General features: G+C 40.0%; 1 protein-coding gene across 1 annotated transcript in view; it reads left to right on the top strand.

The window, feature by feature from the left end:
- Positions 1-7363: 7363 nt before the first annotated feature.
- Positions 7364-17600, top strand: part of LOC137277188 (adenosine deaminase-like) — a 67257-nt gene continuing 57020 nt past the window's right edge. Inside the window, exon 1 of the mRNA XM_067808863.1 lies at positions 7364-7705. Coding sequence (XP_067664964.1) covers positions 7667-7705 — 39 coding nt within the window. The 5' untranslated portion in view covers positions 7364-7666. The remainder of the gene's footprint in view (positions 7706-17600) is intronic.

Below are 17600 nucleotides of genomic sequence, written 5' to 3'. Positions count from 1 at the left end.
AAGGTGAGTTCATGTTTAGTTAGTTAAAAGATTTGATTTGAAAGGTAAGCCGAAATTTATATTTTAGTTTAATTTCCACTGCATTACAATCATAAATATACTTTTCCAGAAATCAACTCAATGGATCCATCAGATACTGGCTTGGGTGAGATTAGGGACTTGAGACAGCAGTTGGAGAATTTGCAAAACAAGGTGTCTAAAAATGCTGCTGAAAGAGAAGTAGCAGAAAGGGAAAGACAACGGATTGAATATAAACTGCGTAGGCAAAATTCAAACATTTCTGAAGCTGTGCTGACAGCCCTCGAGAAGATACCCCAAGAGCTGACACGTTTGTCCAATTCGTCCACAAAAACGATCTCATGTACAACACAACTAAAACTTGTGTGTTGTTTCCTGGAACTAGCTGGGTGTATAGGCCTAATATGTCATATAGTGGCTGTTGTTGCTGGAACTGGCTCGGCTACAGTAGAGAATGCGTCCCAGGTTGTGATCATCATTGGAGGGGTGATGGGACTAGTTGCAGAGTTATACAGTGAGATGTATCACGTTTACAGATGGAGGGAAGCTGTCTCAGTAGTAGACAAGTATTTGTTTGCAGCCATAACTCTTTGCAGAGTACGCACAGGAAAGCATGATGACGTGAAGCTGGATGAAATCAGGGAAAGGTTGGCAAGGAGTTCAGATGACATCAGCCAGCATAAGATCACCGTCCTTCGTATTTTGAAAACGCTCGTTGATATCATTTCTGCCTTGCTTCTTGGGAGAACAGAGCTGACGGAGGTGGGTCAGCAGTTTTTAGGAATAGAGGGAAGAGGTGCAGCTTATACTCTCTTGCACTGGGTGGCCCCATGACAACTGCTGTTGGTTTCCTGTTAGACCAACCCGATGCTGAGCACGTGATTGAATCCTTCAAGGAGATAGCTGTGGGGGGATCACTGCTGCTGTTGCTTACTTCCACAATAACATTGTACATAGGAAGCGTACACTGGCGTCAGCGGTGCAAGGACGAAGCAACAGGGTCTGCCACATTGTCGGATCAAATTCTCCTCCTGTCGTTTGCTGCTAACATGGAGGCTATGGAAATAGGGTTACTTGAAGTTGAAGAGGAAGAGCAGTTGTAGTTTCAATACAAAAACATTGAAAAACCTTCAGAGAATTCTACTGTGAAGATCATAATTACTATAACCCGTACAATAACTCAGTCTCTATTCTGTACTGAAAGGCCACTGGCCTAAAGTACTTTTATATACACATTTTCAACTGAGAAGCAGAAAAGCACGTGTGGAATATTTACAAATTACAAATTTAAAGTAGGTTTTCTTGGTGTAAATGCAAAACAGATATATATTGACAGGTTCTGTAATTCAATAGTGTTTTCACTTGTTAATAACATAGCCATTTTTATTTCATTTGGATGAGCACAATATTAGGACGCTAGATATTTCTTTCTAAGGTTTCCATAGACGGGACATATGAAAAGAAAATGGTATTCCTCTTACAGCGATTGTAAATTCTGTGTTTACCAGGAATATTAATATATGTTTCAACAAACAACTCGTGCGATGAGCAGCGAAAAAGAGATAAAGCCACACGGAAATTTTACAATGATTTTTGATAAATAATACTCGTTGCATAGTTCAGATTTCCAATGTTTATAATGCAGTTATTTCGAGGATAGATTGATTCAAGCCATTTTTGTTGATATATGTCTTTCATTCTTTGGATCAATGACGTTTTGATTATTCCAAACATAACCATATCCCATTTTGAATAAAAATTCCCTTACAATAGTCACCCAATTTCTTTTCCCATTTCTGTCATACATCATCATAATATTATAACATTTCTTAGGAAATCTATGACATGGCATTTTTAACAAAGGTAACCAGTACTTTATAACTTTGATAGTAGAATATATATGTATAACGGAAATCTGCCACACTGGCCGTACACCATAGTGCTAAATATGTTAGATTTCACGCCGAGGTATTTCTTGCATGCATATAAATGGACTTTTTCTGTAGCTTCATAATTACTATTATTCAGACCTCATATGTCTGTTCCATATAGCAGTTTGGGGCTGACTTTAGTAGCAAATGTTTAAAGAATGTTTTGTATGATATTTCCCCAAAAATGTTGAGATTTCTAATTATGTTTATCAAAACCTTAAGGGCTTGTACAGATGCCTGGTTTGTATGGCTATTCCAAGAATAGTGGTGAGAAAAATAGACGTTAAGATATCTTAATCTGTTTCTGTAGGCCAGAAAATAAGACAGTGTCATCAGCGAAGAGTATCAGGAATACTTTGATGAATGGGGATGTAACTGGATCGCGTTTGTACAGTTATCACATATTTGCACAGCTAATTCATTGATAATAATGTAAACAGAAAGGGGCTTAAAATACAGCCTTGTCTGACACATAAATGGCAAATAAAATTTTCTGAGGCTTCGTTATTGTTTCTTACACACACTTTGACATTTTCATATATTCTATATAGAAGTGTATTCGTTTTTCTGGCTCAGTCCATGAGTTTGCAAAAGGCTCCATAATTTATTTCTCTTGATAGAATGCCTTAGCAAAATCAACAAATAGGGCATAGACTTTTCCACCTCTCGAATTCAAATATTTTTTGACAATGAAGTGAAGTATGAATGTGTTATCAGTTGTGGTGTAGCCCTGCCTGAATCCAGCTTGGCCCTCATATACTGTACCCATACTGTCAGCCCACTTAATTAATCTTTTCTTCATGATATATGTAAAAAGTGGAAGAAGGGTAGCATTAGAAACATTATCAAATTATCAAAGTTTTAAGACAGTTGAGACTTATCATATTTTATCATATTTCATTGTCTTCATGTCATGGTGTTTTATGTATTTATGAAATTATGCTGATAATCGTCCCAAACATGTTTAAAGCTTTCATTGGTTAAGGGTTATGAAACAGGTATGATGGTTGTCAGCAATCAGGTTTACAAAGCTGATAAACAGTTTTGTTCAGGGTTCGTTGGTACGATTCTATATGGTTTAGGTGCTTCTGAATTTAGGAAGGGTTAGAATTGATGTTTTTTTGTTGTTGTTTTTTGTTTGTTTGTTTGTTTGTTTTATTTTTATTCATTCAAATCAGTAGACAGTTACACAAATAAATGATGCAACAGCACAAGTACACAATAAGACAAAAGTTCATATGGATAAAAATTATACATACTGGATATATGGCAGCAGTGGTGACCATTTTCTGTCAAATTGTAACATTTTATTATTCTTAGTAGCAATAAACTTTTCAGTTTTGAAAATATCACCCAGTATTTTTAGAAATGCGTCCAGTGATAACTTCGTGTTTTTAATACTTGATACATGAATGTATATTTTACCAGCAAGAAGTATATGGTTCATTAAGTCAGTATTATTTCCACCAATTAAGACTGTATATTTTGTCAGGGTACATGTTTTTGTTGTTTTATTGTGAATATATTCTTTCAGTTTCAACCAGAATGTTTTCACACATTCACATTTCCAATAAATATATATCAAACACTAAATTACAAAAAGAGCAAAGTTCATCATCAACTAATTTCATTTTTTAAGTAATTCTTTTTTATGTGTATATATTATGAATAAATTTAAATTGAAAGTCAATCAATTTTGTAACTTTTGTGCATCTATAATCTTTAAATGTGTTCCCATGGGATTACAGTGTCAAAGAGGTGTTGCCATTTTTCACACGTAGAAGGGAAATTTTCAGTACTTATAAGCTTATCATAGAAATATCTTGACTTCTTTGGTGCTGAAAGTAATCATATCAGTGATGTGCTGAGATAGTGATTATGAACAACCAATGGATTATTTCTAATAGTATCTTTCCATTTTCTTGGTATATTTGAAAGAACCTGGTAGTAATCAAGAACTGTGCCTTTGATTTTGTAAGTTTTCATTAAATGACAAAATACCTTGATCATTACATAAGTCTCTTATATAGTGAATATCCTTAAAATACCAATGTCTTACAATAAAATTACTATTTTGGAATTGATGGTTGAACCAAAGGGGTTCAGATAAGATTTGATTAATATGTGTAAAATCAGTTTTATGTGTTCTATAAAATATTCCCCATGCTGCCAACACATCTTTCCAATAGGGATTAATTATTTTCACATAATTTTCAATGTTGGCTCCAAGCAGAAATATATCCTTGAATGGAAAGGTACTAGGGCTAGTGTTTTTATTTTGGAGATATTTATTTAATACTGACAGTTTTAATGAGTTTAGGAATACCTCTACATTAACCATTCTGAGTCTCCCTTCTTCATATTTTCTAATACGTGTTGTTCGCTTTATCGTATCGCGCTTATCATTCCAGATGAATTTATAAAATATATCGTTTAATTTATCAATGAATTCCTTTGGAGGATTTGGGAGTGAAGTGAATATATGCACCAATGATGAGAGTGCTAAAGTTTCAACAACCGTTATTTTCCCTATTAATCTCAAATTTCTTTTCCTCCAATTCCCTAGAGGTCTATTAATAATTTCTAGTCTTTTTCTTGCATTAATTACCCAAAGGTTATTCAAGTTAGCATTAATCTTTATTGCTAGTACATCAAAATTGCCACTGTGCCTATTAAGCTTAAGATCCTGACATAACATCATGTTACTACCTGCCACTGAGCCTATCCATATTGCTTTAGTCTTCTCTACGTTTATTCTTACACCAGACATTTTGTAGAAATTATTTAGGGTGTCAATTGCTATGCTTAAGCTTTCTTCACATCCATCAAGAAATAATTCAGTATCATCTGCATATTGTCCAATTTTATGTCCAGTATTATTCAACGTCATTCCTTTTATTGCACTGTTGTTAAGGATCATTATTCCTAAAATTTCTGTCACTAAAAGGAATATGTAGGGAGAGACCGGCTTGTCTACAGCCCCTTTCATTGTGAAAAAAACTGAGATAAATGACCACTTCGTATAACACAAGATGTAGGATTATTGATTAATATTTTGATCCATTTTTCCATATTGGGTCCAAAGCCACATTTTCCTATTGTTAGAATTATAAATTCTTTAGAGACAATGTCAAAAGCTTTTTCAAAGTCAATAAGTAACAACAGTCCCTTTTTACCCTGTAATTTTGCTTCAAACATAATATCATATAACAGTCTAATGTTCTCACTAATACATCTTCCAGGGATAAACCCTGTCTGAGTTTCATGAGGGTTAGAATTGTTGGTCTTAAGCATCCCAGGTATACCAAGCAATGCAGGTACAAGCGAGGGCATGTTAAAGATTGTCCATAGGAAAACACCAACAACGGTCACATCTGCCACACAGGCAACTACTTGACTAACTCCTCAAGTCGCCGACACTGATAACCTAGAGAGACGTCACGATACCAGCTGTTTAAATGCTAAAACTGTACACTTCGTTGTGGGAGAGAGACATTTGTCATGTAATACATGGATGAAAACTTGGTGAGTTTTTGTGTCAGTATTTCAGTAATGGGGGTATTACGGTTTGCAGTCAGCATTAGGACCGTTTCAAAAACAGGGAGCCAACATTTGAAAGTAGGGCGCCAATACACGAGAGAAGGTCGCTAATATACGAAACTATGTCGCCAATAAACGAAAGATACAGGCTTCCCATTTCATCCTTACTGGAGTGATGTGTCGTGTAATGGAGGACACTTTAGTTTTAAATAAACGTGGCTGAATGTGTGCGTGTGTGTGTGTGTGTGTGTGTGTGTGTGTGTGTGTGTGTGAGAGAGAGAGAGAGAGAGAGAGAGAGAGAGAGAGATGAAACATACAGCTTTATGGGTTACAACTTCTTGGTCATTACGTTGAGCGACGTTTCAAGCTAAGTGTGAATACAACCAAACAGTGAGAAGCTTCTATACAAGGTATTTTGTGACAAACAGCGGATTAACATTAACAACAGCATGTCATAGAGTAAACAAGTCTTACATAATCAGAAGAGGCCAGTAGGGAGCTAAAACAACAAAGAGCAGTAGTGATGAAACCACTGACGAATGGGATTAAGTAGTAACAACAAACAGACACAATGCTTAGCTAGGCCGATGGTATGTAATATCCTTGGTCTCTGTTGATCAAAGATTTATGGTGGCGGAGGTGGATGTCGATGGCTTCCAACAGATGAGATCCACTGTCTCCCCATGGGAACCCCTCTTTCGCCAGTTCTCACAGAAATGTACATGACCTCTGGAAAGACCACGATCCTCAGTACTCTTGCACTGAACACCCAACACCCCGAATCAAGTTCACTATGGAGACAGAAAACGACAACAAACTCCCCGATGGTGTTACATCGTCTACCCAAACCGAGAAGAAGTGTTTTCTCTAACATATACCGTCAGTAGATGGTAATTACAATGTAGATGATCATTTAATGAAGCTACATGACAGTAACTGATGCGCGCGTAAAATCAATTTAATGACAGTAACTAAACGTAGATAATTTAACCCCTCCACCTTCGTTGGCCCGGTGGCCGTGCAGTAGAGCGTCTGCCTCCGAATCTGGGACTGACGGATCCAAACCTGCTTGGGAAAACATATGTACTTAGAACCTAATCTTGAACGATTTCAATTGACTTTAAACACCCATGTAACATCTGAATGTTGATGTTCACATATAGTTATGAAAAGTAAAATCTGGGGAGAGGTTTTTCTAGCGAAAAGTAAAACCTGTCCCTCCAAAACAAAAACCTCAAATGCGGTTATTCTGGGAAAACAAGATGTCACCTAATATATAGTGAACAGCATACATCAGGTTTATATAGACATGTCACATCAGTAGTAACCCACAAGAACTTTGAGATCGGCTGATGGTAAACTATTTCATGTTCCCAAAACTAAAGCAAAAATGGGAAAAGTGGGTCCATGCTTTGCAGCTCCAAAATTGTGGAATGCTCTACGACTACAAAAGACTAGATATGTCTTTTAAACCAGCTGAAGACATATCTTTGTTCCGCTTACTTCAACAAGTACCGATGATCAGTCATGTCCAATCTGGAAACCATTCGTTCGTTCGTTCGTTCGTTCGTTCGTTCGTTCGTTCGTTCGTTCGTTCAAACTTGGTCGCTAGTAAACGAAAGATACAAGCTTCCAATTTCCTCCTTGCTGGAGTGATGTCTCGTGTAATGGAGTACTTCGTTACGTAGAAGACTCGAGTTCCATCCCCTATAAGGGTACAATGTGTGAAGCCCATTTCTGGTGTCCCCCGCCGTGATATTGCTGGAATATTGCTAAAAGCGGCATAAAACCAAACTCACTCACTCAATCACAAAGTGTCTATATAAGACGAGTTGCGTTGTTTCCAGGATCAGCAGACAACACGTTGTCTTGTTGCTCAGTTTTACCACTCCGACCTATGGACACAATGCACGCACCCGTCACGTGTCTCACCTGACCCCCAGTCGTCGAATCTGTGCTAGTTGGCAGGTTGACATACTAAAGCTGGATACTATTACAAAACTACTCTGGCACCTCTCAAGAGTGAGCTGACGAAAAGCACCGGCCTTTTAATGTTTTTGAAAAAAGGTGTAAGCTTTATGTAGGTATATATATTTCACAGTAACACCACCAATCCGCGTCACACTCTCACAACTGAGGTCGCCTTGGTTTGACGAAGGGACATAACTCCAGCTATTATGGCGCCGCAACCTGGAGAGGCGGAGTTCCCACTAAAGGTAATACAACTCAGCATGGCATGTGTAGCTGAATGTATTCTTCAGGCTGTTGTTAGCTGGGAGTGACCATTCACAAAGGTTGATGACACTCACTGGATCTTATGGACCACCATTAACTGGGACGTTGGTTTTTCCTCCATACATTATGTACATAGCAACCTATCACTTCGGCTGACCTCCGAGGCCAGTACTGCATAGATACTGCAGGCACAATGCAGCTTTGTTTAACACGCAAGTCAGTCATATATCGTCACGCGCCTTTCATCTCACATTTCCTTTCACACCATGCTAGATGAAGTACATTATTATATTGTATATTGCGAAAATATTTGAACATAACCGCCTTTATTTACTTACTGTCTTATTTTGCACACAACCACCACATGATCCAGTCAAATGTTTAAACACAAAACGACTTTTGCCAGACTCCTGTCAACAGACAGGTTGACACTGACCTCGACTGCATGGTTTTAATAATCACGTGTAGTTGCGTGACAGGATTAAGGTTACGTGGCTGCGTGAGTAGAACTACAAACGAGGGGCGCTGTGCCCAATGATTATGTTCTAGGGTTCGCTCAAACGAACAGAAATTATTTACCAAGTACAACCTACACGTAATACAGGGTGCTGTCTACCGCGCCGGGTGAGCGAGCAGGTTTATTTGAAAATTTGCAATGCAAGAGCACACCAAACCGTATCTCAGACGACGGCATACGACAAACGCGAAAGCCTATATACATCCTCCGTCCAGCTGGATAGCCGTCAGTAGATAACAAAACCACAACTGTAAAGCCAGGTCCCCACACAATATATATCCTTGAAACTGCTAGAGATGAACGCCAGTTATGATACGATCCCGGAGGAGAATAGCGAGGAAGCATTGTCATCTCCACCTGGTAGATGTATCGGGTTATACCACGGCCTTGTACACATCCGGGATGAATCAATCCAGATCTGAACTGCTTCTGAAATAAGATGCACCAAAACAAATTATCATTGAAAACTTCATCAATAACGGTATTAGCTTTAAAGATGACAGACACACCCAAGTGAAAAAATAAACCCTTGATTTACTACGTATTCCGCAACATAGACAAACATGACCATAAACTTTTGCAAGTAGCAACAGACATTACAACGCGTTCGAGCCGACACAAGAATTGCCTGCCTGAACATGAAGTATACTTAACTTGGAACAGTGGTCGTTCCGCTCCTTAAGATTCATCGCCGTTGGATCCTTGACTGTATGCCTGTCAGCAGTCCTTTCTTTTGACCTCTGCTCATCCTCAATGAAACGGCACCATATGTCATATCACCCCCATAATGCACTGTCCATAGCTCTACATGTATAACACAGCCCAGTGGCCTACATTTGCAACACCGCCTAGTGGCTTAACACGACCCAGTGGCCTACATTACCAGTACAGCCCAGCGGCCTAACACAACCCAGTGGCCTACATTACCAATACAGCCCAGTGGCCTAACACAACCCAGTGGCCTACATTACCAATACAACCCAGTGGTTTAACACGGGCCAGTGGCCTACATTACCAATACAGCCCAGTGGCCTAACACAACCCAGTGGCCTACATTACCAATACAACCCAGTGGTTTAACACGGGCCAGTGGCCTACATTACCAATACAGCCCAGTGGTTTAACACGACCCAGTGGCCTACATTACCAATACAACCCAGTGACTTAACACGGGCCAGTGGCCTACATTACCAATACAACCCAGTGGTTTAACACGGGCCTGTGGCCTACATTACCAATACAGCCCAGTGGCTTAACACGACCCAGTGGCCTACATTACCAATACAACCCAGTGATTTAACACGGGCCAGTGGCCTACATTACCAATACAGCCCAGTGGCTTAACACGACCCAGTGGCCTACATTACCAATACAACCCAGTGACTTAACACGGGCCAGTGGTCTACATTACCAATACAACCCAGTGGTTTAACACGGGCCAGTGGCCTACATTACCAATACAGCCCAGTGGCTTAACACGACCCAGTGGCCTACATTACCAATACAACCCAGGGGTTTAACAAGGGCCAGTGGTCTACATTTGCACCGCAGCCCAGTGGCCTAACACGTGGCTCAATGCCCCTCAAAGAAAGTATGGAAACCTGAACTTTCAATTTGGATAGGAAGTGAAAAGGCACCACCGTTTCTCTCTATTACCACCCCTAAACACACCGCATGATATGCACGTGCACAACGCAGTAGCCCCATACACGTGCATTGGGTCCCATTCTTGATTTTGACGTTTTTTCAAGAAGGTCGAGAAATCACTTAGAACATTAATTTTGATATTCATCTTGCATCAAACGTTTGTTAGTGTTTGTTTCTGGTCGTTTGTTTTAAAATGAAAATCGTATACATGCAAATTAAATGCCATACACCAATCATCTTTAAAAAATACATCACACCATATGTCATCATTATGCCTTCATTACACATCATTTTGTCACCATATGCCATCACTATCCTATCGCAAGTCACAGTGGTCGTTCCGCTCCTTAAGATTCATCGCCGTTGGATCCTTGACTGTATGCCTGTCAGCAGTCCCTTCTTTTGACCTCTGCTCATCCTCAATGAAACGGCACCATATGTCATATCACCCCCATAATGCACTGTCCATAGCTCTACATGTATAACACAGCCCAGTGGCCTACATTTGCAACACCGCCTAGTGGCTTAACACGACCCAGTGGCCTACATTACCAGTACAGCCCAGCGGCCTAACACAACCCAGTGGCCTACATTACCAATACAGCCCAGTGGCCTAACACAACCCAGTGGCCTACATTACCAATACAACCCAGTGGTTTAACACGGGCCAGTGGCCTACATTACCAATACAGCCCAGTGGTTTAACACGACCCAGTGGCCTACATTACCAATACAACCCAGTGACTTAACACGGGCCAGTGGCCTACATTACCAATACAACCCAGTGGTTTAACACGGGCCTGTGGCCTACATTACCAATACAGCCCAGTGATTTAACACGGGCCAGTGGCCTACATTACCAATACAGCCCAGTGGTTTAACACGACCCAGTGGCCTACATTACCAATACAACCCAGTGACTTAACACGGGCCAGTGGCCTACATTACCAATACAACCCAGTGGTTTAACACGGGCCTGTGGCCTACATTACCAATACAGCCCAGTGGCTTAACACGACCCAGTGGCCTACATTACCAATACAACCCAGTGACTTAACACGGGCCAGTGGCCTACATTACCAATACAACCCAGTGGTTTAACACGGGCCAGTGGCCTACATTACCAATACAGCCCAGTGGCTTAACACGACCCAGTGGCCTACATTACCAATACAACCCAGGGGTTTAACAAGGGCCAGTGGTCTACATTTGCACCGCAGCCCAGTGGCCTAACACGTGGCTCAATGCCCCTCAAAGAAAGTATGGAAACCTGAACTTTCAATTTGGATAGGAAGTGAAAAGGCACCACCGTTTCTCTCTATTACCACCCCTAAACACACCGCATGATATGCACGTGCACAACGCAGTAGCCCCATACACGTGCATTGGGTCCCATTCTTGATTTTGACGTTTTTTCAAGAAGGTCGAGAAATCACTTAGAACATTAATTTTGATATTCATCTTGCATCAAACGTTTGTTAGTGTTTGTTTCTGGTCGTTTGTTTTAAAATGAAAATCGTATACATGCAAATTAAATGCCATACACCAATCATCTTTAAAAAATACATCACACCATATGTCATCATTATGCCTTCATTACACATCATTTTGTCACCATATGCCATCACTATCCTATCGCAAGTCACCATATGTTATTATTAGGCCATCAGATGTCCCTATATGTTCCGTCATTATGTCACCATGTGCCGTTATTATGCCATCATAAGCCACTATATGTCATCACTATGCATAATATGTCATCATTATGAATCATATCACATCTTTATGCCAACAACATATGCCATCATTGTTATCATGTGTCACCATTATTCCGGCATTTGGTATTGTGCCGTCTTTCTGTCATCATTATACCATCACTGTCATCACATGTGATCATTATGACATGCCATTATGTCATCACTATGTCACTATATGTTATAATGTTGTACCATCATTACGGCATCATATATAATCATATGTGATCATTAAGCCACCAAATATCATCATCATCCCATCATGTCGTCATATGTCATGATAATACCAGCACGAGTCATCATAACGCCATCATTTGGACATCAGTATACCAACAATACCATCATATGTCATGATAATACCAGCACGAGTCATCATAACGCCATCATTTGGACATCATTATACCAACAATACCATCATATGTCATGATAATACCAGCACGAGTCATCATAACGCCATCATTTGGACATCAGTATAGCAACACTACCATCATATGTCATGATAATACCATCACGAGTCATCATAACGCCATCATTTGGACATCAGTATACCAACAATACCATCATATGTCATGATAATACCAGCACGAGTCATCATAACGCCATCATTTGGACATCAGTATACCAACACTACCATCATATGTCATGATAATACCATCACGAGTCATCATAACGCCATCATTTGGACATCAGTATACCAACACTACCATCATATGTCATGATAATACCATCACGAGTCATCATAACGCCATCATTTGGACATCAGTATACCAACACTACCATCATATGTCATGATAATACCATCACGAGTCATCATAACGCCATCATTTGGACATCAGTATACCAACACTACCATCATATGTCATGATAATACCATCACGAGTCATCATAACGCCATCATTTGGACATCAGTATACCAACAATACCATCATATGTCATGATAATACCATCACGAGTCATCATAACGCCATCATTTGGACATCAGTATACCAACAATACCATCATATGTCATGATAATACCAGCACGAGTCATCATAACGCCATCATTTGGACATCAGTATACCAACAATACCATCATATGTCATGATAATACCAGCACGAGTCATCATAACGCCATCATTTGGACATCAGTATACCAACAATACCATCATATGTCATGATAATACCATCACGAGTCATCATAACGCCATCATTTGGACATCAGTATACCAACAATACCATGCCATCATATGTCATGATAATACCATCACGAGTCATCATAACGCCATCATTTGGACATCAGTATACCAACAATACCATCATATGTCATGATAATACCATCACGAGTCATCATAACGCCATCATTTGGACATCAGTATACCAACAATACCATCATATGTCATGATAATACCAGCACGAGTCATCATAACGCCATCATTTGGACATCAGTATACCAACAATACCATCATATGTCATGATAATACCAGCACGAGTCATCATAACGCCATCATTTGGACATCAGTATACCAACAATACCATCATATGTCATGATAATACCATCACGAGTCATCATAACGCCATCATTTGGACATCAGTATACCAACAATACCATCATATGTCATGATAATACCAGCACGAGTCATCATAACGCCATCATTTGGACATCAGTATACCAACAATACCATCATATGTCATGATAATACCATCACGAGTCATCATAACGCCATCATTTGGACATCAGTATACCAACAATACCATCATATGTCATGATAATACCATCACGAGTCATCATAACGCCATCATTTGGACATCAGTATACCAGCACTACCAAAATATGTCATGATAATACCATCACGAGTCATCATAACGCCATCATTTGGACATCAGTACACCAACAATACCATCATATGTCATGATAATACCATCACGAGTCATCATAACGCCATCATTTGGACATCAGTATACCAACACTACCATCATATGTCATGATAATACCATCACGAGTCATCATAACGCCATTATTTGGACATCATTATACCAACAATACCATCATATGTCATGATAATACCATCACGAGTCATCATAACGCCAGGCACCCGTGGCGAGCCACCTCCTCGTGGTGGGTGCTGGGTAACGCCAAGAGCTCGCCGACACCCCCGTTGTGGACCCGGGGGGATATTTGGTCCACCAACCCGTTTGCCGTGGGTTGCGGCCCGTGTCGGTGGAGGAAGGGATCCTGGTGGTTGAGGGCAATAGGTCCCTGCAACTGTGTTCCTGTTGCCTAATACACCACTTTGGCCCTGACTTCACCTAGACGGGAGGTTGAATAGGCCCGGTTCAACCAATCGGCTGGTCATGCCAAGCCCTGAGCATTGTCATTGTTTTTGCTCAAATTTGACTTTTTCAAATCTTTGTAAATGGGCCTTTGTCATATAGCTTGTAGACCAGTAATATCTATTGATATATTGATGCCACATTAACCAAACCGTTATTACCTAGAGTCTAATGCCCAGAAGGCGATGGCTCATGGGTCAATCTGGTGGATTTATTGATCTTGAATTGATACTTCTGCTGGAGTATATCATCCCAGTATCCTTGGTGCTGTCAGTAGGAAACCCACTGGCATATAGCATTGTCTTTATGATACTCCGTGGTGGGTGGGGAGCTGGGATGATGAAGTTCTATGACTTTACCATGATACCCCCAAAACAACTCAAACGTACTTTAGAGGATAGTTCATCTTCTGATGATGACACAGTCTCCAAAGGCAAATCTGACCATTGGTCTCGTTATTTAGTGATTTCTTCTTCAGATGATGGTCCGTTGAAACTGAATCCGTTTGCCCTGTCAAAAGCGATTTATGGCATTGCTGGTGACGTTGTGTCAATGAAAAAGATGCGATCTGGTCTTATATTACTTGAATGCAAATCAGCGTTTCAGTCATCTACACTCTTAGCTGTTAAGCATCTCGTGTCCGTACCTGTTACTGTGTCTCCACACAAAACTCTCAACAGTTCTAAAGGCATTGTCAGAGACCGAGAACGTTGTCTGCTAGACATGTCTGAAGATGAGATAGCGTTTGAACTAAAAGACCAGGGTGTAACAGGTGTAAAACGTTTTACAAGTCGGCAAAATGGTCAGATTGTAAACTTAAACACGTATCTGCTCAACTTTTCTGTTCCTGTTCCACCGTCATCCATCAAAGCAGGGTACTGCAATATCAATGTTGATAAGTACATACCGAACCCGCTTCGGTGTTACTCATGTCAAAAGTTTGGTCATGGTGCTAAATCTTGTACCAACAGCAAGAAATGTCATCGCTGTGGAGAACTTGCTCATGACACGTTAGATTGTCCAAACAACCCGAAATGCGTTAATTGCTCTGGCGATCATGCTGCCTCATCAAAATCTTGCCCTGTCTGGCAACAACAACATCAGATAGTGAAACTTAAACATGAAAGAAACATTACTTTCGCAGAGGCTAAACGTTTGGTTGCACAAGATAACACTCCAGTTGCAACTGTGTCATACTCTGCAGCTGTTACCCGTCAACGTACTAAGACTGTTAAATCAGTTGAATGCCAGACTGAAATCACTTGGGTGAATACTGAGACGTATTCTACGTGTGAAATGCAAACTGTTGCTTCCACGCAAACAGCATCACAATCCCGTCCACAATCTCGTTCACCATCACCTGTTATCGTGAATGCTAGCAAGACAGTGAACTATTCAAAAAAGTCAGATCGGGTTCCAAAGAGTCAACGGAATCCGGTACAAATATTTAATAGATATCAACTTCTGGAAGATATGGATGTCACTCCTCATCACCGTGTGCGCCAAAAAAGTCATTCGCCACGGTCCAGGAACAGATCGCCTGTGTTACCACCTAATGTAACATGAATAATACACTTATCCAGTGGAACTGCAGAGGCCTTAGGACCAACTTAAATGAAATACAATTATTAGTACAAGATGTTCAACCATCAGTTTTCTGTCTCCAGGAAACATATCTTAAGCAGACTGATAAATTTGACTTACGTCAGTACAGCTCTCACCATTCCTTTTCTCCTCCGGGTGACAAAGCCACTGGAGGCTCCTCTATCCTGGTGAGGCAGGGTATAATACACAGCCCTGTTGATCTCACTACTAACCTTCAAGCTGTTGCAGTTCGGATTTCGTTACACATTGCGTTTACTTTATGCTCTTTGTATATCTTCAAACCTCCAGAAATCTGACCTTCAAGCTCTGTATGATCAGCTTCCTCATCCCTGCATACTCATGGGTGATTTGAATGGACATAATCCTTTATGGGGGAGTAATGTTATCAATACCAAGGGGAAAATAATAGAAGATTTTATTTCTGACAACAGTCTCTGCATATTTAATGATGGTACACACACATATTTACACCCTGCTACAGGTAGCTACTCTGCCTTGGACGTTACACTCACAGATGCAGATCTTCTGAATGAATTTTCATGGTCAGTTCATGATGATTTATGTGGAAGTGACCATTTCCCAATACTTCTCTCAGTCAATAACCCGTCTGATGTTCCACCCTCATCAAGGTGGAATTTTTCAAAGGCTAACTGGTCTAAATTCACATCATTGTGTACTGAGAAACTCAAACATGAAACGTTCCAAAATATTGCTGACCCCATTCAATTGTTTTCAGATACACTGCATACTATAGCTACCGAAACAATTCCTAAGTCCTCTGTGCATCCACATATTCGTAAGCCATGGTTTGATGGCGATTGCAAACAGGTTAGGAAAAACAGGAAGAAGGCGGAAAAATATTTTCGCAAACATCCAACTGTACATAATTTGAACAATGTTAAAGTAACCAGAGCTAAAGCTCGACGTACATTCAAGCAAAATAAACGGAAGTCATGGAGAGCCTATGTCTCCAAGATTAACTCCCGCACACCTATATCAAAGGTGTGGAATATGGTACAAAGGATCAAGGGCAAGGGTTCCAAAACAAGCGTTAAACACCTTAAAGACGGAGATCACATTTTGGAAGATGCTTCAGATATTGCAAACAAACTTGGTGAAACATTAGCTACACATTCGTCTTCATCAAACTATCTTCCTGAATTCCAGAGGTACCAGAAGTTAGAAGAAAAGAAAATCATTAATTTCACTTCTGACAATGGTGAAGACTACAACGAAGTATTTTCCTTACATGAACTACAAACTGCTCTAGTGCAAGCTCATGATACAGCAACAGGGGCTGATAATATTCACTATCAGCTCTTGAAGCATTTGCCTGATTCATGTCTTGAGGTACTTTTAGACATATTTGATGAAATTTGGACTTCAGGAACATTCCCTCCCTCTTGGCGGAATGCTATTGTGGTTCCTATACCTAAGCCTGGTAAAGACCATTCAGATGCATCTAATTATCGACCTATATCATTAACTAGCTGCGTTTGCAAGACTATGGAACGAATGGTAAATAATCGTTTAGTGTGGTATTTGGAGACCAATAATCTGATTTCTAACATTCAGTGTGGTTTCCGTAAAAACAGAAGCACTATTGACCATTTGGTTCGATTGGAATCTTTCATTAAGAATTCTATTGTTAATAACCAGCATGCTGTATCTATATTTTTCGACCTTGAAAAGGCTTATGATACTACATGGAAACATGGTATTTTAAAAGATTTACATGAATTTGGTTTACGAGGTCGTTTGCCTCATTTCATATCACAGTTTTTAACGGGCAGACAGTTTCAAGTCCGAGTAGGGTCTACCCTCTCTGATCATTACCAACAGGACCAGGGTGTTCCACAAGGCAGTATTTTGTCTGTGACTTTATTTAGTATTAAAATAAATAGTCTTTCAAAGGTTTTAACAGATTCAATCAATGGTTCTCTTTTCGTGGATGACTTTAATATTTCTTGTCGTGGCAAAAACATGCGAACCATTGAGAGACAGTTACAAATCTGTCTCAACAAAATTCATAAATGGTGCCTT

The sequence above is a fragment of the Haliotis asinina genome, chromosome 3, assembly GCF_037392515.1.
Source record: "Haliotis asinina isolate JCU_RB_2024 chromosome 3, JCU_Hal_asi_v2, whole genome shotgun sequence".
NCBI classification, from domain to species: Eukaryota; Metazoa; Mollusca; class Gastropoda; order Lepetellida; family Haliotidae; genus Haliotis; species Haliotis asinina.
This window is presented reverse-complemented; position numbering and strand designations above follow the sequence as displayed.